Source organism: Orcinus orca, chromosome 8 (genome assembly GCF_937001465.1).
Source record: "Orcinus orca chromosome 8, mOrcOrc1.1, whole genome shotgun sequence".
Classification (NCBI taxonomy): Eukaryota; Metazoa; Chordata; class Mammalia; order Artiodactyla; family Delphinidae; genus Orcinus; species Orcinus orca.
Window position 1 is genome coordinate 41,770,921 of NC_064566.1, and position 22,560 is coordinate 41,793,480.

General features: G+C 39.4%; 1 protein-coding gene across 1 annotated transcript in view; it reads right to left on the minus strand.

Moving 5' to 3' along the window:
* The window catches only part of SPON1 (spondin 1), a 273,886-nt gene that overhangs the window by 185,481 nt on the left and 65,845 nt on the right, over positions 1 to 22,560 (minus strand). The window contains exon 3 of the mRNA XM_004279163.3: positions 6,084 to 6,217. Within this exon, the coding sequence (XP_004279211.1) occupies positions 6,084 to 6,217 (134 nt within the window). The remainder of the gene's footprint in view (positions 1 to 6,083; positions 6,218 to 22,560) is intronic.

Genomic DNA, 22,560 nt, shown 5'->3' on the forward strand with positions numbered 1-22,560 from the left:
CAACACAAATGCCCATTTTTGAAAGTGAGGGCTCTGCAACAATGTTAGTGTCTCCCCTTTCATCTTTCCTGGAATTTGCTGCCAGACATAAGCACCCAGACTAACTTTTTAGTGAATCTTCCTTCTAGCATGTCAGTCTACTGTTTAATCCACTAATGGCTCCCCTGTTCCTCTTGAATCAAGTTCAACCTCTTCATCTTGACATTGGAGAACCTGCATGATTTAGCAATGGATTTCGGCCCCCAATGACCTTCTAATCTCACCAAGTCTGTCTGTTTACTGTCTCCCAGTGCCGCCATATTTACTCTCACCTCTAAGTTCTCACGTTAGTTTCACTCTGTTCACACCCTTCACCTGGAATGACCTCTTCCCTTCTGTCCATTTATCCACAGCCTACTACTGCCTTCAAGAAATAAACTAACCTTTCTAAGGAGCTCTGGTGCTCCCATTATTACATTCTTCATTCATCTACTTTCTGACTAACCATGTTTAATCTGTCCCCAGTTCATGTCTGTCTTGGGTTGGCTAAGTTTTGCATACGTATTTTTATTTACACCACAACTAGACTTCAGGAAAGTGTCTTGAAAGTCAGGATCCTTGTTTATACTCTGAGTCTTTCTCAGTGATGGTCAGCTCTGGACACATGGAATACTGGTTGTGATTGGTTTCTCCAATACCACCTTCCACAAGAAAAACAAGGAAACTTTCTCATCTAGATAAAGGGTATTTCTCAACTTGATTCAAGGCATCAGTTTGATACCTGTACTTCCTGTTATACTTAAAAGTGAATTATAAGAGTATTCTCATTAAAATCAGGAATAAGCATGAATACCACTATTTAATATTGTACTAGAGGTGATAGATAATAAACTAAAACATGAAAAAGATACAAAGGTATATTTATTCATTATTTCCCCCCCAAATGAAAAATAAGCATTAGAACTATTAAGAGAGTTCAGCACTGTCTAAACTCAAACTCAAGGTACAAGAATCAATAGCTTTCCTAAACACAAGCAATCAATGATTAGAAACTTTAACAGGAAAAAAGAACCCATTCACAAAAGCAATAAAAGTATAAAATACCTGTGGGGGAAAAAAAGCCTTACAAGAATGTTTAATTCAAATGAGGAAAAATTACATGACTTTCCTGAAGGGCATAAAAGACTTGAAGAGGGGATATTCCATATTTCTAACTGGGAAAACACATTGTAGGTTGCTACGATATAAAAACATATTGTAGGGTTTGCAACACCATTCAAAATCCCAATATACGTTTTTATTAAACACAACACAAACTCATTCTATGATCCGTCTGGAATTATGAATCTGCTTGAATGGCCATGAACATTTTGAACCAGAAGATTAATGAGCGATGACTTGCTATCAAAACATAAAATAAAATTTTGCTATAAAATGGTGTGGGTTTCGTGCAGGGATAAAAAGATCAACAGAACAGAACAGACATGTATAAAAATTTTATATTTGTGAAAGCAGCATTTCAAACAATAAGGGAAAGGACAGACTATGTGATAAATGGATGTGAAACAACTACCTAGCCATTTTGAGAAAAATAGGTAGATTTTCATTTCCCAGCTGTGTGGACAGCTCTGGTCTGTCCCTCCAGCTACTTCCTTCAACCTTCTGTACCCTGTTCTTTGCGGGAGAGGAGAATCTGTGTGACCTCTGTCAACGAGGCTTTGTTGTCCTCGTGGTTGGAGTCAAGGTCAAAAGGGAGAATCGACAGGGAATCAAGACTGGGATCCCTGTGGGTCACCTCAGGCTAGTAGCTTCCCTTAACTGAAGTTCTCAGCCCCTGGGAGGTGGTGGTCTTCTCTGCCCCGTCCTCTGCACGCTCCTTTCGCCCCTTCAGACATGGGTGCTAAAGGCTCCTCTCACTTTTATTTTGGCCACACCATCATAATCAGACCCCTGATTCAACGACCCTTTGGCACCTCGTGCGGAGCATGCCATCTATTTTTTCTTGAGGCTTATTGATACCATATTATTCACAAAATTAAATTCCAGGAAGATTAAAGACCTAAATTTATTTTTAAGCCTATAAAAATATTAACAATATGGGAATATATTTATAACCTTGGGTGTAGGAAGATTATTTTTAGACAAGATACAAATCAAAATTCATGAGAGGAAGGATGGACACATTTGACTAAAACAAAATTCCAAATTTTTGGATGATTAGATACTCATAAGCAAAGTTAAGAGAAAGATGGAGAGGAATATTTGAAATTTATAACAAAGTGTTATTATCTGTACCATACAAGGATCAATTTTAAACATAAATATAGTTTAAATATATTAAATTATATATTTACATATGTTTATATATAAAATACATAATATAAAATATATTTTATACATATAATATACACATATATTTTATATATAAATATATGGAAATATATAAACATCAATTTTTAAAAGAAACATTATTAGAATAATGGGCAAGAATATGAATGGGCCATTTACAAAGAGGAATAAGAGAAATAAATGGAATAAATATTTGAAAAGATTCTTAATATTACTAGTAATCAGGAAAATATAAATTACCACAAGACACCATTTTTAACCATCAGATGGGCAGAACTTTAAAGAATGATAAACATCAAGAGCTGTTGAGGAACTTCCCTGGTGGTCCAGTGGCTAAGACTCCACACTCCCAATGCAGGGGGCCCGGGTTCAATCCCTGGTCAGGGAACTAGATCTCACATGCCACAACTAAGAGTTCACATGCCGCAACTAAAGATCCCACATGCCACAACTAAAGCTCCCACATGCCGCAACTAAGACCTGGTGCAGCCAAATTAAAAAAAAAAAAAAAAGAGTTGTTGAGCAAGTAAGGAAACAGGCTCTCTTGTTCACAGTCAGGGAGAGTGTTTAAGTTGGCAAGCTTTTTGGAGGAAAATCTGGCAGTGTCTATTAAAATTATAAATGTCCAGCCCTTATGATCCTACTTCTTGGCAGCTACCATGGATAAAAACTTGCATATTTGCTCAAAGAGGTATGTATAAGGATGTTTATTATAGCATTATTGGTAATAGTAAAAAACTGGAAACAATCTAAATGTCCATCAACTGTGGAATAACTAACACATTTGCACAGTAGATTATATGCAACAGTTTAAAAACAGAGATAGATCCATATGTTCTGACCTGGAAATATCTCTAATACCTTTTATTTAGTGAAAACCTATTTAATTTCAGGACATCACGTAGACCATGATACCACTTGTGTAAAGGGTACTTGTATGTTTTTTTATATGTGTATAAACTCACAGATAAAAGTCTAACAAATACACGCCAAATTGATATCTATTGTTACTTTGGGGTAGAAGACTGTGGGATTTATTGGGAGAAATGTCAGGGATTTTTCACTTTTTTTGTATTCTGTATTTTTCTGTATTTCACTATTTTCTGTATTGTTTGAAATTTTACAATGTGAATGTATTTACATCTTACCTATAAAATGATTTCTTTAGTGAATAATTATAGATTACATTTAATTCCTTCAGAAAAAGATAAAAGAAAGGAAGAACATGGGGCTTTAGCATTAAATGGAAGTATGACTTCAAGAAACTTGCCTAATTCACTGAGACTTGTCTCCTCCTGCATAAAAGGGGGAAGTTTGTTGTGAAGATTAAATTAGACAAAGCCCGCTAGATGTGCAGCTGACTTCATGGTAGACAGTACTGGTTGTCCCTTTCTTTCTTCTCCATTTGGCCTGTGAGAACCTTTAGGGCCAAGATCTTAACTTCAGTTGCCTGTACACTGTGGACGTCTGTGCAAATAGAAGCTCAGTTACATTTACTGAAAGAATGAGTGACTGAACAAGCCACATTTGTTTACTGTTAATGGATAAACATATGTTCACATATGTTCATTGTTAACAGTAAACAAGAGAAGCCTTTTTGGCTTCCGACAGGAAGATCAAAGGCTTCTGGTTTGTGAGAATAAGTCAAAGAAAACCAGAGATCTACACCAAAGGGATGAGGGTTTTAGAGCAGGAAGGTTCATCACACAGATCTGATATTGGAGAGCCCCTCTGTGGAGTGATAGGGCTGCCATGGGCAGGGGTGTGGGTACTGGAAAGCCAAGCTGAGAACCCGGTCTCCAGGCTGAGAGACTGAATATACTAATGGACAAAGGCTAGGCTGTATCTGACAGTGACGATAGAACTCTGACCCCCAACCTCTGCAGTAAATGGGAAGCCAAACCACAACGTCTGCAGCCATTAGTCCAGAACGGTTAGGACTTGGGCAACGATGTCAACTCTCTAATTTTGCCCCACTGCCTCCTCTATTTCCATCTCAGGACCAGTCAGAGAAAGCCTAATATGCTCTCCAAACCAATCACATCAGATGCTCCATTTCTAGTTAGCCCGCCCTCAGCTTCCCCATGCCAACAATCTCCAGTGAGAAAGTACCCACAATCTTCTCTTATTTTTCACTGTAAAGCTTTCCCACTCCTCTGCCTGCCTGTGAGTCTCTGTCAAATGCTAGTGATGGCAGCTGACTTCCTTGCTACATAGCAAGCTCTGAATAAATAGCCTCTTTTCTCAGTTCAGTGGTCTTCGTTTATTCCCACACGGCCTTCTCCCACATTGCAACTAGATACTAGATACATGTTATATATTGGGATTTATACTTATACATAAATTCTACTTCTAAATTTAAAACAAATCACCAATGTAGATTAGTGCCAAAAGCCAAACTTCTCAAGGAATCTGAGGAAGGATGCTCAGCTTGCATTAAACTAAGAAAAAAATAAATGATGTCCATACAGATGGCAGCAAAAAGAGGCCAAAGACAAGACTGCGTCTGGACAATGGACAGAGGCTTCCAGAAATCTCTGCAGCTTTCTTTTTCTCCCATAAGGCAGGCACAGCTGGGTCCAGAAACTGCAGGGACTGGAGAGCCTAGGTGGAATGCCTCCTTATCAGTCTCTCCTCAGGGCTGGGCTGTAGTTGTAAGTCTTTAGAAATGTCCACCTGCCACAGGTTCAGACAAATGAACCAAATATATACATAAGGCCTTAGGGGATTTAAAGAAGTAGAAGATGGTTGGGAAGTTCCCAGCCCCTAACTCCAGGAAAAACGGTTTCTTGGATGCTGGCATTGGAGCCTTGCCTATCTATCTACCCATGACTATTTGCCTGTCTGAAATCCTAAAATTCTCAGCATCACTCTATAGAGCCTTAAAATGTATTTAAAACAGGTTATAGCCACATTTCTCAAACTACTTAATGTTAATAGATGTCTCAGCAAAACAAGGAGCTTTGCAGTCAAGTCTGGGAAATGCTGGGTGAAACCAAGTTAAACAGACTTCTTTTTTGGCAGGACTTTGCAAAACCTTCAATATGCTAATATATGTTGTGAATCTGCAAGAAGGAGATATATAGCATACAGCATCTTCCAAAGTTATTTAACCATAGAAATTGATTTCCTGCCCACCTATTTACATCTCCCTGAACATCATTCTATAACATACAACTTTGGAAGCACAGGTTTGAGATAATGCTACCTTTCATGGGAAAACCATTGGCTGGCTCATACCTCTCATCATCTATTGTAACTCACCAAGATAAGGATCAAGATGCCCCATAGGAAGCGGTGCAAGAGGGCAATTTTGATGGGAGAAGGAAGAAGACAGGATCATAAAGCAGAGCCTGGGGCCAACGGAGGTTATAGTCAGGTCTCAGGTCAGCCTAGCACAGCTTAAGGACAGGGGGTGTATTCAAGATGGAGGAAGCCAAAAATTATCCTCACCCGGGTCATAATTTTTCTTGACCAGCCATAGGGGTCATTATCTCTAGGAAGATAAAGAGTAACCAGCAGATCATTGCATGGGAAGAAAACAGAGATTCAGGTGATTGATTCTTTTCATAGCACTTTACAAAAGACCGCCCATAGTCCTGTTTTAGAGTCAAGATAAGGGAGGGCAGAGAGATGATACAACTTGTCTGATGCCCCAATAAAGGCACTTTTCCTTCTGCAACCGCAGCACTGAGACTTCGAGAGAGCACAGGAAAGGGGAGTGAAGTGTTGCAAGGATTCCCTTGTTCACTTACTTTAGAATCACACAGCCGGTTCCTGCAGGGGGCGCTATCCAGAACACCTGGATCCGCGTCCTCCTCCGTGGGGTGCTTTCGGTGACCGCAACGGGGCAATTACTCATAAATTGTGTTTCTTCTTCATCTATGATCTGTGGAAAACCAGTGGAAAATAAACACATTAAAATGCAATGTCACTTTGGGAAGTTTCCGTGTTGACACTTCCTTAATTTTATTTTTAAATCTGTCATTTTCTGTTAGTAGTTCTACATCCCCAAGACACCAGAACAGTGCCTGGCACAGAGTCCCACTTAATGCTTGTTGAATTAACGTAAGGGCAAGGATGTAGCACCTGTTCTCCGCTCTCTGGGACCAGGATCTTATGTCAGCACTTTGAGGGACAGGCCACTAGGTGATGATGTTGCTCATTTCACTACAACAACCTGTGTCCCACTTCAGGGAAGAAGGAGGGTGGGGGAAAGATGATCCAAAGCAAACACTATATACCTAGACGTTGTGATTCAATTTTATAGCTTGAAATTAAAATGTTAAAAGAAAACCCCCCTTTGGAGTAAGTATACCAAAGTACATAAAGTCGCCCAGCTCTATAGCACTGTTTACTCTTGCAGCCTCTCCTTTCTTAATTTGTGCCTTATACCGGTGTTCTCCCAAGTTAACCATCAAGATTTCCTATGACACTGCAAAAAAGCTGGTAGCCATTCCCATTCCACAAGGCTGTTTTCACCATTTCTCCGGCTTGCTTCTGGGTCTGCAGCCAGGACTTGCCTATCCCTCTCGTAGAACCACAGACTGTTAGACCTGAACGGATCTTTTAGAGGAAACCGTCTAAATCCAATGGGTCTTAAGTGCCAACTCCAACTGATTGGTAGTAGCTGTGTCATGAGTGGTGTTACTAACATTAACAGAGAACATTTATTGGGTGTTTAGTGTAGGCTAGGTACTAAGCTAAGTGCTTTATATGAATTACTCATTTAATTTTCAAATACAACTTAATGAGATCATTATATCCATATTGTATTTACTTTATTTAAAATGTTTTTTAATTCCTCTTTTTTTTAGGAAAGCAGGTAAAAAATTAACTCACATCATATCCTTTCATCACTGTGCAAAGCAAAGGCAACGTTTTGTTTACCTCTGTATTCTTTTTTTTTTTTTTTTGGCAGTACACGGGCCTCTCACTGTTGTGGCTTCTCCCGTTGCGGGGCACAGGCTCCGGACGCGCAGGCTCAGCAGCCATGGCTCACGGGCCTAGCAGCTCTGCAGCATGTGGGATCTTCCCGGACCGGGGCACGAACCTGTGTCCCTTGCATCGGCAGGCGGACTCTCAACCACTGCGCCACCAGGGAAGCCCTCTATATTCTTTATACGTCTCTCATTTCCTTCCTTTGTTTACTGCTCACTCCTAAGTATTTAATATATGTCCTTCTGAATATCTCTATATACACATATACATATATTACATATATGTGTGTGTGTATAATTTACTTGAAGTTACATAGAGTTGTTTTGTATTTTAATCTTTCACTTAATCTTATAATTTTGAGATATGTCAATGTTACTACATGTGAATGTAACACTGCTACTGATGCTGCTGAGTACTCCACTGCATGCATGGACCACATTTTACTCATTCTCCCAGTGAGGAGCACTTAACTGACTTCCAGCTCTTTGCCTCGACAAACATTGCTGTAATACAAATCGTCATGCTGCTCTGCTTATGAACATACCTGAGAGATTCTCAGCAATATAAACCATGTAGTGGGACTGCTTGTTGTGAGGTTGTAGGTATAATCATATTAATTTCACTAAGTAGTTCCAGATTGTTCTGCAAAATGGCTTTACCTACTTTCATTCTATAAGCTATGCATAACTGTTCCCATTTCCCCATATCCTCACTAGTACTTGTGATTATTGGACTTTCTAATTGTTTCCAACCTGATGGATGTAAAGTAGTATCTTGTTTTCATTTAATACTAGCAAATTTGAGCATCTCCTTCACATGAACATCTTCACATGTTTCTCCTGTGAATTGCCTACTCAAAATTTACTGGTGGATTTTTCTTTTTCTTGTCGATTTGTAGGACTTTCCAGATATGAAAAGCTCATCAGTTACAAATATCTTTCTGTCACCCAGACGTTCATCTTATCTTCGGAATTCTTCAATAATTTCCATCTAATCAAATTGATCAATTTCTCTCCTATGGCTTGCACTTTTTTGGTCTTGCTAAAAACACTGAGATCACAAAGATATTCTCTAGTATTTTCTTCCAGTAGCTTTATAATTTTATTTTCACATTTAGGCCTTCAATCCATTTAGAATTTACTTTTTAATGTGATGGAGTAGGGATCCAACTCTATTTTCTCCCTACTGTGAGCTACTTCAAAACAAATTAGTGAACAGATTTTTTTAGAGCAGTTTTACACTCACAGCAAAATTGAGCAGAAAGTACAGCGAGTTCCCATATACCCCCTGTTCCCACACATGCACAACCTTCCCCATTCTCAACATCAGGCATCAGAGTGGTACATTTGTTACAACTGATAAACCTACAGAAACCTACACTGACACATCATCACCCAAAGTCCACAGTTTACATTAGAGTTCACTCTTGGTGTTTTATGGGGTTTTGACAAAGGTATAATAATATGCATCCACCATTGTAGTATTGTATTGAGTAGTTTCACTGCCTTAAAAACTCCTCTGCTCTGCCGATTCATCCCTCCCTCCCCACAACCCCGGGCAATCGTCAAGCTTTTGCTGTAATTGCTTATTAGTTCCCTGAGGTTTTTTGTCGATTCAGATTTTCCTATGTAGACAACCATGTCATCTGTAAACAAAGACGGCTTTATTTCTTCCTTCCCAATCTGTATATCTTTTATTTCCTTATCTTGTCTTGTTGTATTAGCTAGGACATCCAGTATGATGTTGAAAAGTAGTGGTAAGAGGGGACATCCTTGCCTTGTTCTTGATCTTTGCAGCAAAGTCTCAAGTTTCCTACCAGTAAGTATGATGTTAAATGTAGGTTTTTTGTACGCTCTTTACCAAGTTAAGGACCTTTATCTCTATTCATAGTTTGCTGAGAGTTAGGGTGTTGGATTCTGTCAAATGCTTTTTCTGCATCTATTTATATGATCATGTGATTTTTCTTCTTTCACCTGTTGATGTGATCGATTACATTAATTGATTTTCAAATGCTGAACCAGCCTTGCATGACTGGGATAAATCCCACTTGGTTATGGTGTCTATTCTTTTTATACACTGTTGCATTTGATTTGCTAATATTTTGTTGAGGAATTTTACATCTATGTTCATGAGAGATATGGGTTTGCAGTTTTCCTTTCTTTGCAATGTCTTTGTCTACTTTTGGTAATAGGGTGGTGCCGGCCTCATAGAATGAGTTAGGAAGTAGAGAATCGGTATAATTTCTTCCTTAAATGTTTGGCAGAATTCACCAGTGAACCCATCTCAGTCTGGTTCTTTCTGTTTTGGAAGGATATTAATTATTGATTCAATTTCTTTAAAAGATATAGGTCTATTCATATTTTCTATTCCTTACTGTGTGAGTTTTGGTAGATTGTGTCTTTCAAGGAATTGGTCCATTTCATCTAGGTTATCAAATTTGTGAGTATAGAGTTGTTTGCAATACTCCTTATTATTCCTTTAGTGTCCATGGGATCTGTAGTGATGTCCCTTATTTCATTTCTGATATTAGTAACTTGTGTCTCCTCTTTTTTTTTTTCAGTTAGCCTGGCTAAGGGCTTATCAATCTTACTGATCTTTTCAAACAACCAGTTCTTGGTTTTATTGATTTTCTCTATTGATTTCTTTTTTCAGTTTCATTGCTTTCTGCTCTAATTTTTATTATTTTTCCGGTTTATTTTAGATATTATTTGCTTTTCTTTTTCTAGTTTCCTAAAGTAGAAGATTAGATTATTGATTTAAAGTTTTTCTTCTTTTCTAATATGTACATTCAATGCTATAAATTTCCCTTAAGTGCTGCTTTCATTGCATTGCACAAATTTTGATAAGTTGTATTTTCACTTTCATTTAGTTCACAATATTTTAAAATTTCTTTCGAAATTCCTTCTTTGACCCATGTGTTGGTTAGAAATGTATTGTTTAATCTCCAACTATTTGGGGATTTTCCAGCTATCTTTCTATTACTGATTTCTAGTTTAATTCTATTGTGGTGTGAGAGCAGATATTGTATAATTTCTATCTTTTTAAATTTGTTAAGGTGTATTTTATGACCCAGAATGTGATCCATCTTGTTGAATGTTCCATGTGAGCTTGAGAAGAATGTGTAATCTGCTGTTGTTGAATGGAGTCTATAGATGTCAGTTAGATCCAGCTGATTGATGGCACTGCTGAGTTGAACTATGTCTTTACCGAATTTCTGCCTGCTACATCTGTCCATTTCTGATAGAGGGGAATTGAAGTCTACAACTATGACAATGGATTCATCTATTTCTCCTTGCAGTTCTACAAGTTTTCAGCTCACACTTTTTTTTTTTTTTTTGGCGGCACGCGGGCCTCTCACTGTTGTGGCCTCTCCCGTCGCGGAGCACAGGCTCCGGGCGCGCAGGCCCAGCGGCCATGGCTCACGGGCCCAGCCGCTCCGCGGCATGTGGGATCTTCCCGGACCGGGGCACGAACCCGCGTCCCCTGCATCGGCAGGCAGACTCTCAACCACTGCGCCACCAGGGAAGCCCTCAGCTCACACGTTTTGAGGGTCTGTCATTAGGTGCAAACATATTAAGGATTATTACATCTTCTTGGAGTACTGATCCCTTTATCATTATGTAATGCCTCTCTTTATTCCTGATAACTTTCCTTGCTCTGAAGTTGACTCTGCCTGAATTTAATATAGCTATTCCTGCTTTCTTTTGATTAATGTTAACATTGTATATCTTTCTCGTCATCCTGCTTTTAATCTATTGATATATGTCTTTATATTTGAGGTGGGTTTCTTATAGACAACATATAAGGGTCTTGTTTTTGATTCACTGACCTTTTAATTGATCTGTTTAGACCACTGATGTTTAAACTGATTATTGATATAGGCAGATTAATATTTACCATATTTGTTGCCTTGTTCTTTGTTCCTATTTCTGTCTTTCACACTTTTTCTGTCTTTTTTGGTTCTAATTGAGAATTTTATATGATTCTATTTGTTTTCCTTTCTTAGCATATCAATTATACTTTTTTTTTTTTGGCTTTTTAAAATGGTTGTCCTGGAGTTTTCAGTACACATTTACAACTAACCCAAGTCTGCCATCAAATAACACCATACTGCTTCAAAGATAGTGCAAGTACCTTATAATAACAAAATATGCCTAATTCCTTCCTCCTTTCCCTTATATCATTGCTGTCATTCATTTCACTTACACATATATAAGCATATATAGACATAAGCATATATAATTGAATACACTGTTACTATTATTATTTTGAACAAAGTATTATCTGTTAGATCAATTAAGAATAAGAAAATTTTTTAAATTTATTTTACCTTCCTTTATTCCTTCTTTAATACTCTTCCTTTTTTAAATGGAGATCTGACTTTCTGACCTATATTATTTTTCTTCTCTCTAAAGAACTTTGTAAACATTTTTTGCAAGACGGGTCTACTGGCGACAAATTCCCTCAATTTTTGTTTGTCTGAAGAAGTCTCTATATCTTTTTCACTTTTGAAGAATAATTTCACAGGGTACTGAGTTCTAAGTTGGTGGCTTTTTTCTCTCAACACATTAAATATTTCACCCCACTCTCTCCTTGTTTGCATCGTTTCTGAGAAGTTGTATATAATTCTTATCTTTGTTCTTCTGTAGGTAAGGTGTTTTTTTCCTCTGGCTTCTTTCAGGATTTTTAATTTATCTTTAATTTTCTGTAGTTTAAAAATGATATGATTGGGTATAGTTTTTTTGGCATTTATCTTTCTTGGCGTTCTCCGAGCTTCCTGGATCTTTGGTTTAGTGTCAGATATTAATTTGAGGAAATTCTCAGTCATTATTGTCTCAAGTATTTCTTCTGTTCCTTTCTCCCTTTCTTCTCCTGGTATTCCTATTATGCATATGTTATGCCTTTTGTAGTTGTCTCATAGTCCTTGTATATTCTGTTCTGTTTTTTTCAGTCTTTGTGTTTTTGCTTTTCAGTTTTAGTAGTTTTTGTTGATATATCCTCAAGCTCAGAGATTCCTCAGCTGTGTCCAGTCTACTGACAAGCCCATCAAAGGCATTCTTCATTTCTGTTACAAGGTTTTTGATCTCTAGCATTTCTTTTTGGTTTTTCCTTAGGATTTCCACCTCTGCTTACATTGCCCATCTGTTCTTACATGCTGTCCACTTTATCCATTAGAGCCCTTAACATATTAATCATTGTTGTTTCAAATTCCCTGTCTGATAATTCCAACATCCCTGCCATGTCTGGTTCTGATGCTTTCTCTATCTCTTCAGATGTGTTTTTTGCCTTTTGGTTTGCCTTTTAATTTTTTGTTGCAAGGTGGACATGATATGCTGTAAAAGGAACTGAGGTAAATAGGCCTTTAGTAACATGTAGACATACCTCAATTTATTGTGGCTTCACTTTATTGCATTTCACACACTGCATTTTTTAACAGTAAAGTATTTTTTAATTAAGGTATGTCCATTTTTTAGACATAATGCTACTGTGCACTTAATAGAGTACAGTACAACGTAAACATAACTTTATATGTGCTGAGAAACCAAAAATTTCATGTGACTAGATTTATTGCAATTTTTGCTTTATTGCAGTGGTCTGAAACTGAACCAACAATATCTTTGAAGTAGCCTGTGGTAAGGGGTCAGGGAGAGGAAGTGTTCTATAGTCTTATGATTAGGTCTCCGTCTTTTGGTGACGTGTACCCCTGCACTGTGAATTTCACGTGTGCGTCTCAGTTTCCCCCCACCACTTAGGTGGGACTGGATGGCTGGAGGGGGCTGGAGTTGGGTATTTCCCTTCCCCCAGATAGGCTACGTTCTGATAAAACTCTAGGAGGTTAGGCTCTAGTAAGATAGCTCCTCCTGAGAGCAGACCCTGTTGAGAAGAACAGAATGCCTGGTGTATTTAAAACTAGCTCCTTTCCTCCTCCCCTTGCCAGAAGCCCGAAGAGAATTTTTTCTCTGATATTCACTGTGAGGACGTGGTAGATGTCCTGGAGGTGAAGCCCACAAAAGTTATTCCCCCTCCCCGCCAATGACTGGGCGCCTCTGGAGTTTCTAACTCTCAGACTTGTCCACACTGAGACTCAAGCAATCCATCTATTGTAGTTCAGGTTTTCCTACTCCGGCACATGGAAATTTCTGCTCTGTTCAGTTGTGATTCTCTGTATCCTCCTGTCTGCCTCTCCCATTTGGGGGCAGCAATGTGCCCGGTGATCTCATTTCTCTGATGGCTCTAAAAAGAACTGTTGCTTTTTTGGTTTGCTCAGCATTTCACTTGTTAGGATGGAGTGGTGACCTCTAAGCTCCTTACCCGGGGGCCTACAAGCTAGACGTCCATACCGTGAGCTACTTTTAACACCACTCAATCCATCTTTCCTCCACTCTGTGATGCCACCTTTCTCATACAAAGAGTGACCATAAAATTTATTGTCCAAACAAGGATGAAAAAGTTTGTTATTAATGATCACAATATTCTGAGACAACTGGCAAAACAGACTTTTCCAGGCCAGTGGGGCTTATGTATACCAGGTTCCCAAACACATTGTTACTGAGCTTTCTACTCAGGTTCCCACCCACCCCCACCATAGCACTGTAAATATATTTCAGTATCTGGAACGGCAAGTCCTCATTCCCTGCTCTTCTTTATCAACATTGTGTTATCTCTGTGGATCTTTATTTTTTCATATATGGTATAAATACTCTAAAAACTCCCTTGCTTCTCTGTCATTTTATCTTCTTTTTTTTAAATTTAATTTAATTTATTTTTTTATACAGCATGTTCTTATTAGTTATCCATTTTATACATATTAGTGTATATATGTCAATCCCAATCTCCCAATTCATTTTATCTTCCTGATGTGATAAAATCCCAGCCACTCACACCTGTGGAGCTCGGTGCTACTGGACAAAGTCATGTGATGAGGCCAATTGTCTCCTATATTAATTGACTCCTAGCCTCAGGTCTGCCCGGCTACATTGCTGTATGTATCTGGCAAACCATTACCTTTCCACTGTCAACGATGATGATTTCAAATCTCCGATCTCTCCAAACTTCCAACATTCATCTCTTCTTTCACTCTTATTGTATTACCTTGCCACTTACTTCACAGAATAAACAGAAGTCAGCAGCTTTAAAGTCCTTCACTTTCCCACCTGCATTCACCCTGTCCTCCTTCATTCTTATTATAACAGAGGAACCTTACTTCTCTTTCGTCTCTGCTCTGTTCCCATCCCTCTTCCTGACTCTAACAATTACCCCTTTTATCTCCTCCAGGTTCAACTTTTGCCCCAGTTGAATCATTCCCATTAATCCTGTAAGCACGGTTGAGTCTTTCCCATTGAAAAATAAAGACACCTTCAGTTAACCCTTCATCCCCCTCCAGATGTGGTGTTATCTCTCTTCTCTCCATCACTATCAAATAACTTGAATGAGTTGGCTATACTTCCAGTCTTCACACCCCACTCATCTTCATCCCAATCCCAGGTGTTTGGGGCGTACATCACACTATTAAAACAGCTCTAGCTAAGGCCATCAGTGGCTTCTGCAGTGCTTAACCTAATAGATCTACAGTCCTTCTTGAAGCACTCTCCTCCCATAGCTTCTGTGCCATAGCTCCTTCCTGCCCTCTCCCCACCTCCACTTTCCTGTCCTCTCTCCCTATTTTCTTTGGCTGCAGATCCTCCTCTACTGGCTTTTAAATTTGAAATTGCTCAAAGCTCACTCCTAAGCCCTCTCCTGTTCTGACTTTATTCCCTCTATGTAAGTGATCTCATTCAACTCACAGCATTAATTGCTACCTATGTGTGGATGATTCACAAGTTTACATTTCCAGTCTTGGCCACTTCTCAGAGCTCTAGGCATGCATCTCCAAACTTCTATCTTCTACTTGCACTTCCTCTTGGATGAAACATACCTCAAAGACACCTTGTCAACAACTAATTTATCTTCCCTCTAACCTGGTCCTGCTCTAATTTATGCAAGTCAGAAATGCCAGGTGCCATCCTTGGCTCTTCTCCCCCCTCACCCTTTGTATCCGAATGCTGTCCATGTTACCTTCCAAACGTCTCTTGAATTCCTACTAGCATCCCTACTACTACCATAGACTAATATCCCTACTACTATTGTAGACTAAGCTACATCATTTTTAATCTGAACTAATATAAAATTATCCTAACTGGTCTTTGTACATCTTCTCTTGCCTTTCTTCATTTTCTTCTCTTGCCTTTCTTCATTTTCTTCTCTATACTGCAAACCAGAGTGATCTTTTAAAAGCACGAATATAATCTCCTTCCTTAGAACAATTCAACAGCTTTTCATTATTTCCAGAATCAAGACTGAAATCCTTAAGAGTCAAGTCCCTGCCTTCCCACCTCGCTAGCCTCATACTGTGCCATCTCCTCCCCACCTTGCTTTCTGCACTTGTTTTCTCCTGCAAAAGCCTAGTCAATTCCCTTTTCCTTCTTCCCTCCCTTCCTCCTCTCCCTTCCTCCTTTCCTTCTTCCTTTTCTGCATCTCAGCTCACCCATCCTTCTCATTGAAAAGGCTTCCCTGTCCTCTTTCATTATGGCCATTTCCCCCGTTATGGGTTCTCATATATCCATCCCCCTCCCTTCAGACACTTTAGCCCTCTTTTAATTTTACAAGCATTTGTTTGAGTCCTTGATTAATGTCTACCTCTCTAATAATCTGTAGGCTACACGAGGGCAGACACTATGTCTCTCGCTTTTCTTCTCTTTGTTTCCTCAGCACTTAGCACAGAGCCTGAGAGCTAAGAGGTGTGCACTGAAGAACTAGATGTACATGCCCCCTCCCTTTGGTTGTGAGATTGCTGGCTCTACCTCCTGGCTGCAATATCTGTCTTTATTCCCTATTTAGACAACGCCCTGGAGTTAGACAAAGTCCTTCTGACTTTGGATTTTGTTTTTCTAGATGATTATTAATAGCCTTGATAATAATAATAACTTGCATTTTTGACCACTTTCTATTGCCTAAGGACTTGACATATATGATTTCCATTTCCTTCCAATAATTAAGCAGTATTAAGCCTGTCCTTGAGGAAACTACTGTGATGCAGATGGGTTAAATAACCTGTTCAAATCCCACAGTGGTGGAACCAGGGTTTGACCTCAGCCCTATCTGCTCTAATGCCCGTGCTCTTTCCCCTTTACCACGCTCCCTCCTGACAGTGTCATTCCCTTATGTTAGGTAAGAATTTCTCTCTAGCCAAGCTGAGTCCTATGGAACCACCTCCACTGGACCAGCCCACAACTAAACATCCCACTCCAACACACACACACAAGTACTTGGTAAATGTAAATAGTACTTCTGCTTCATATTTTCTTAAAGGGTACTTAGATTCCCTGCTGCAGCTTTATTGGTGTGAGGGTAGATTTCCAAACCATGTGATTTTCTTGGAGTGGCACACTTGGCCTCCATGAGGAACCCCTTTACTGGTGGTTACAGAGAACTTTTGCAGGTAATTTTAACCCTAAATCTTTAAAATCCTTGGGAGGGTTCTGGGTGACTATATTAGGAAAGCCAAAAAGAATTAATATTTAATTAGCACCTACTATGTGCCAGGTACTTAACATGGTCACATCTTTGAATGCTTGATGGGAATAATTATTCTCATAGATGAGGAAATAAAAGTCAAAGTGATCTGGTCTGGATTCTGACTCAGGGCTGTCTGAAACGAAAGCTTGTATCTCTGAAAAAGATCCCAATGGGGGATAAGACTCAGACCCTTGGCCCAGCAGTGAAACAAAGAAGAATGTCTGCCAAGTCACAGAGGCCACCTTAGGTAAATATGGTTGTTTATCCACAATCTCAGTTGCCAGATGGTAATTGAGCATTGAACAGAAGAAGGGGTTACTTCCTCCGATTCAGAGAATGCTCCCAAAGTTGTTTGTTTTCCAGAAAATGTCAGCTTCCTCCAACAAGCTTTGGGCCTATCAGAACTTGTTCTTGTCCCTTTCCCCACCCCCCAAACATCTCCACACTTGTCCCGGTCTACAGCAGACCCACCATGTTAGCCACCAACTAAATGAAAGTCACTTAAAAAGGCTTCAACCTCTGGCTTCTTTTCTGAGTACCTGAGACTAAAAATTAAAACATATTATGATGGGTGGTGGTGTCTGGTAGTAGTATTATGGGTGATTTTTACTGCCTGTCTATGCTTTTTGTGGTTTCTAAATTTTCTAAAATGACGATGTATTACTTTAAATGAAGAGGTTTCTAATTATTTTTAAGGGACTTCATTACAACATTCTATGGGTAACATTTCTTTTTTTTTTTTTTTACTGTAGGCTACAATAAACCTTCTCAGGTTAAGTTTAAGTTTAAAGTCACTTGGGGGAGATTTGCTGGCAAGGAGGCTGCTTGACTCCCTGTAAGAAGAGAGAGAAATTAAGGGACCTGAGACTGGTCCCCACCCAGTCAGGTGAGATAGCCAGGTAAGGCAGACCAAGTTAAGACAGGTGGACAAGGTTGGATTCCCAGAATGCCTGGCAACCTATCACTAAGGCAACTGGCTGGGCATCTGGTCATGAATAGACCTTTTCAAGTATTAGGGAATTTCTAAGCCACCTCATCAGCACGACTTTCAAAGTTTCCAAAACTTTCCATTGATCACAGTCCTGAATCGCCTACCATATCCACTTTGAAATCTGCATCATGGCCTACATTTACCCTCATCCTGTTTACGGCCTCACTTTCTCTTCAGACTTGAATACACAATACTTCTTCCCTAAGTCTAATTTTGGCTCCCCTCCTCAACCCTGATATGGATTCTCTCTTCTGCTATGTTTTCTCACCCTTTGGGGTCTGACAGACATAAGCCTCAGGAGATGACCCTAAATAACATCAAGGTCCTGGATAGAGTCACAAGCTGTCTAACAAGTGGGTGGACCACGGCAGTGGGACATCCAGGAGAATACTATCTGGAAGTCCCCATAGGTGCCATCTTGGACCTTTGTCTTCTGGTAGCAGAAAGCTCGTCATAGATAGAGAACAGAGCTTGTGGTCAGGGTCAGCGCTCCAGTTCCCACATGAGAACCATGGATAAGTCAGATAATTAGAACCGGAGCTTGGAATGACATCCACAGAAGAAAACTGGTCCCATGAGCATGGGCTTGGAATAGAGTTGGCAGGAGAGGTTAGATTTGGGCCTTGGGATTAGAAGGGACTTCTGCTGGGGGTGGGGTGGGGATGTGAGATGTGAGAAAGAAAATACCTCAGGAGCCCAGTGGTCAATGCAGGGCACCACGACCACGGATGCCTATCAGGGATAGTGATGGGGACAGTGGTTGCTTAAGAAGGCTGTCCTCAAGTCCTTATTGGTCTGGGTAGTGGATGGTCTGAGTCTGAAGGAAAGGGCAACAGTACATCTAAATGTGGATTGTTGAGTCAGAGAGTGTAGGGGACACTGATAGTTAGGGATCAAGTTAGAGAATGAGGGAATATATGTCCTACTGCATCATCTCGTACGTATTTCTTCTCTAGCGGTTTGTGAGAAGCAGTGGGTCTTCAGTATATTGTAGCTACAGGGAAGTGTTCCCCCAACACCTTAGCCTGATTGTATTAATGCAGGAGAAAGACACCCTAAAGAGGAGAAGCAGGAATATAGACATACTTTGGAGATACTGTGGGTTCGGTCCCAGACCTCTTTAATTTTTGCAGTAAAGTGAATCACATGAATATTTTGGTTTCCCAGTATGTATAAAAATTATGTTGCAATGAAAAAATGCTCAACATCGCTAATTATTAGAGAAATGCAAATCAAAGCTACAATGAGGTATCACCTCGCACTGTTCAGAATGGCCATCATCAAAAAGTCTACAAATAATAAATGCTGGAGAGGGTGTAGAGAAAAGGGAATCCTCCTAAACCATTGGTGGGAATGTAAATTGGTGCAGCCACTATGGAGAACAGTATGGAGGTTCCTTAAAAAACTAAAAATAGAGTAACCATATAATCCAGAAATCCTACTCCTGGGCATATATCCAGAAAGATGAAAACTCTAATTCATAAAGAGACATGCACCCCAGTGTTCATTATCAGTACTATTTACAACAGCCAAGACATGGAAGCAAGCTAAATGTCCATCAACAGATGAATGGATAAAGAAGATGTAATGTAATATATATATATATATATATATATATATATATGTTCCATTGTGGAATGGAATATTACTCAGCCAATAAAAAGAATGAAATAATGCCATTTGCAGCAACATGGATGGACCTAGAGATGATCATACTAAGTGAAGTAAGTCAGAGAAAGACAAATACCATATGATATCACTTATATGTGGAATGGAAAAAAAAGGATACAAATGAACTTATTTATAAAACAGAAATAGACTCACAGACATAGAAAACAAACTTATGGTTACCAATGGGGAAAGTGGAGGAGAGGGATGGATAAGTTAGGAGTTTGGGATTAACATATACACACTACTAAATATAAAATAGATAGCCAACAATGACCTACTGTATAGCACAGGGAACTATACTCAATATCATGTAATAATCTATAAAGGAAAAGAATCTGACAAAGACTAGATGTATACATAACTGTCACTTTGCTGTACACCTGAAACTAACACAACATTGTAAATCAAATATACTTAAATTAAAAATATTTTTTAATAAAAAAAATTTTTAAAGGTTAAAATTAAAAGAAAAATATTATGTTTACAGTATACTGTAATCTATTAAGTATGCTATAGCATCATATCAAAAAACCAATCTACATATATTAATTAAAAATACTTTATTGCTAAAAAATCTAAACAGTTTCTGAGGCTTCAGCAAGTCAATCTTTTTGCAGCAGTTGACATCAAAGATTACTGAACAGATTGCCACAACAATAATAATGAAAATTTTGAAATATTGCGAGAATTACCAAAATGTGACACAGAGACATAAAGTGAGCAAATACTGCTAGAAAAATGGTGCCGATAGGCTTGCTCGACACAGGGTTGCCACAAACCTTCCATTTGTAAAAAACACAATGCCCGCTAAGTACAATAAAGTAAAGCGCAATAAAACGATGTATGCCTGTACTTGTTCATTGTAGGAGAATCAGGAAACACAGAGAAGCAAAAATTATGAAACAAACAATACTCACAATTCAACTATCCCCAAGATAGTTATTATGAACATTTTGACGTTTATCTTTTCAGATTATACATACATACGTGCATATTGCAATTCTAAAACACAGAATTACACTATACTGTCTTTTTCACTCCACAATACATCATGAATATCTTTCCTTTCTACTCAACATATATCTCAACAAAATCGTCTATGGCTGCAGAACAGCCCATGGTATGGATAGCCCACAGTTTACCTAACAAACTTCAGAGGGCGGAACATTGTGTTGTTCACAATTGGGGGATATTACGATTATCTCTTACAGCTAAATTCCACATCTTTACTTTTCTGAAATTAATTCAGGCTATTACTGCTGAATCTGTCCAGGAAAGGATTTTGAAACACTTCAGTAAGGTCTGAGAGAGAATCCAAAGAAAACAACCCCAGTCATTAAATCACCTCTTTCTAGTTTTCCATGTGTATTTTCTCCATCTGAAAGTCATGGAAAGAAAGACAGTTGCTTTGTCTTTTATGAAAGTGCTTTCAATATAGATTTTTAAAAATTAAATAAAGATTTTGCCTTTATTGTTCTAAAGAGTTCATTCTAAAAACGTGTACATGGACAGAAAAGGGGAAAAAAAATCCTCCACTGTGTCAATAATTTTGGTTTGTTTCCTTTTAGAGTTTTCTCTGTTTATACTTTGAAATTTGTAGACAGTTGTGTTCACATTGTGTGTATAATGCTGTCTTGTTTTCTCCATTTGTCCTAAGAGTCTTCACATTTTTCCAAGTTTTTCTAAATACATTTGAACGTCTGCATTGGCTGCATTCCCCAGTGTAGCTTTTGACAGTCGTCCCCCTTCTAGGCTATAAAGATTTAGGCCCAAATCTTGTCCTACTTCCTTACAAAGACTTTCACCTCCCAGCCCCTCGTCAGTTGTTAGAATTCCTTTCCACTCTAGGATCTCTTAACAGATTCTCTTCATTGTGTTCATCGTAACAGGTAACAGATTATCTTCATTGTGTTCATCTTTTTTTTACCCTTTCTCTTTTATTTTTTCTTTCCCAGGGGCATGCCCTCCACCTTCCAGAACAGAGAAGCTTGTGAGAACCTGGGGGAAGAGCAGTGGGGAGGTGGCCATGAGCATCGCAGGGGGCCCCTCTGACGTTGACCTGGGTACACAGCCTCTAACCCACGGAGGTCAAGTCCCGAGAGCTAATGGATTTTGTTCCCCCCAAAAAGCAGATTAATCCTGCATGCTATCATATGTTTCACATATTGAGAGCGAACACAGCAGGCCAAGCTTGGGAGCAGGGCTACGCCAGGACACGTGGGCGTCCTGAGCAGGCTAATAACCTGGCCTCCTTTCAAACGATATTCTCTAAGTATCTGCCCAACATTCATCCAGAGGAAAGGCTGGGTGCTGTGTATAAGGAGTGGGCAGGGAAGACTGCTGGCTCAGCACCCGCCCACTCACTGCTTGGCTCCCAGCCCTGAATTTGCACACCTCACCCAGCAACTAAGAGGCCTGGAAGGCAGCCGAGACACCATCTCTTGCCACTTTAGAGCTCCTGGGGGTTTTGCCTCCTACCAAGAGGCAATGGTGAAGGGTCTGAGAGAGCCTGACAGCCTATCTTCTAGTGGTATGACTCTGGCAAATTCCTTAACCTTTCTGGAAGCAGTCTTCCCATCTGTAAAATGGGCAGTAATAATAGTACCTTCCTCAATGGGCCGGAAGGGTTTACGTGAGTTATTCCATGTAACACAGTTAGAGAAGTTCCTGGCACGAAGCTATCTCAGTGTTTATTATAATCATGGAGTATTATTTAAGATAATAAAATCATTATTATCATCATTCTTATGTCATGCTTGCTTTCAATAATTCTTGTAAAGAACATTTTCTCCATCTCATTACATTACAGTGACATTTCAGTGCTCCCTACAAAGTGGTATCCTGGTACCAGCCCAGCTGGCCTGCCAGCTTGCCTTGGGAGTCTTGAGTTCAACTGACAGGCCCAAGTGGAACGTGTGTGTGTGTGTGTGTGTGTGTGTGTGTGTGTGTGTGTGTGTGTAGGGGTCACTGCCCAATCACTCAACACAGTGTGGCCCTTGGTTGAAAAACAGAACCTCACTTTCCATGTGAGAATTGGGAGATGCTAAGACAGGTAGAGATGGACGTGCAGGAAA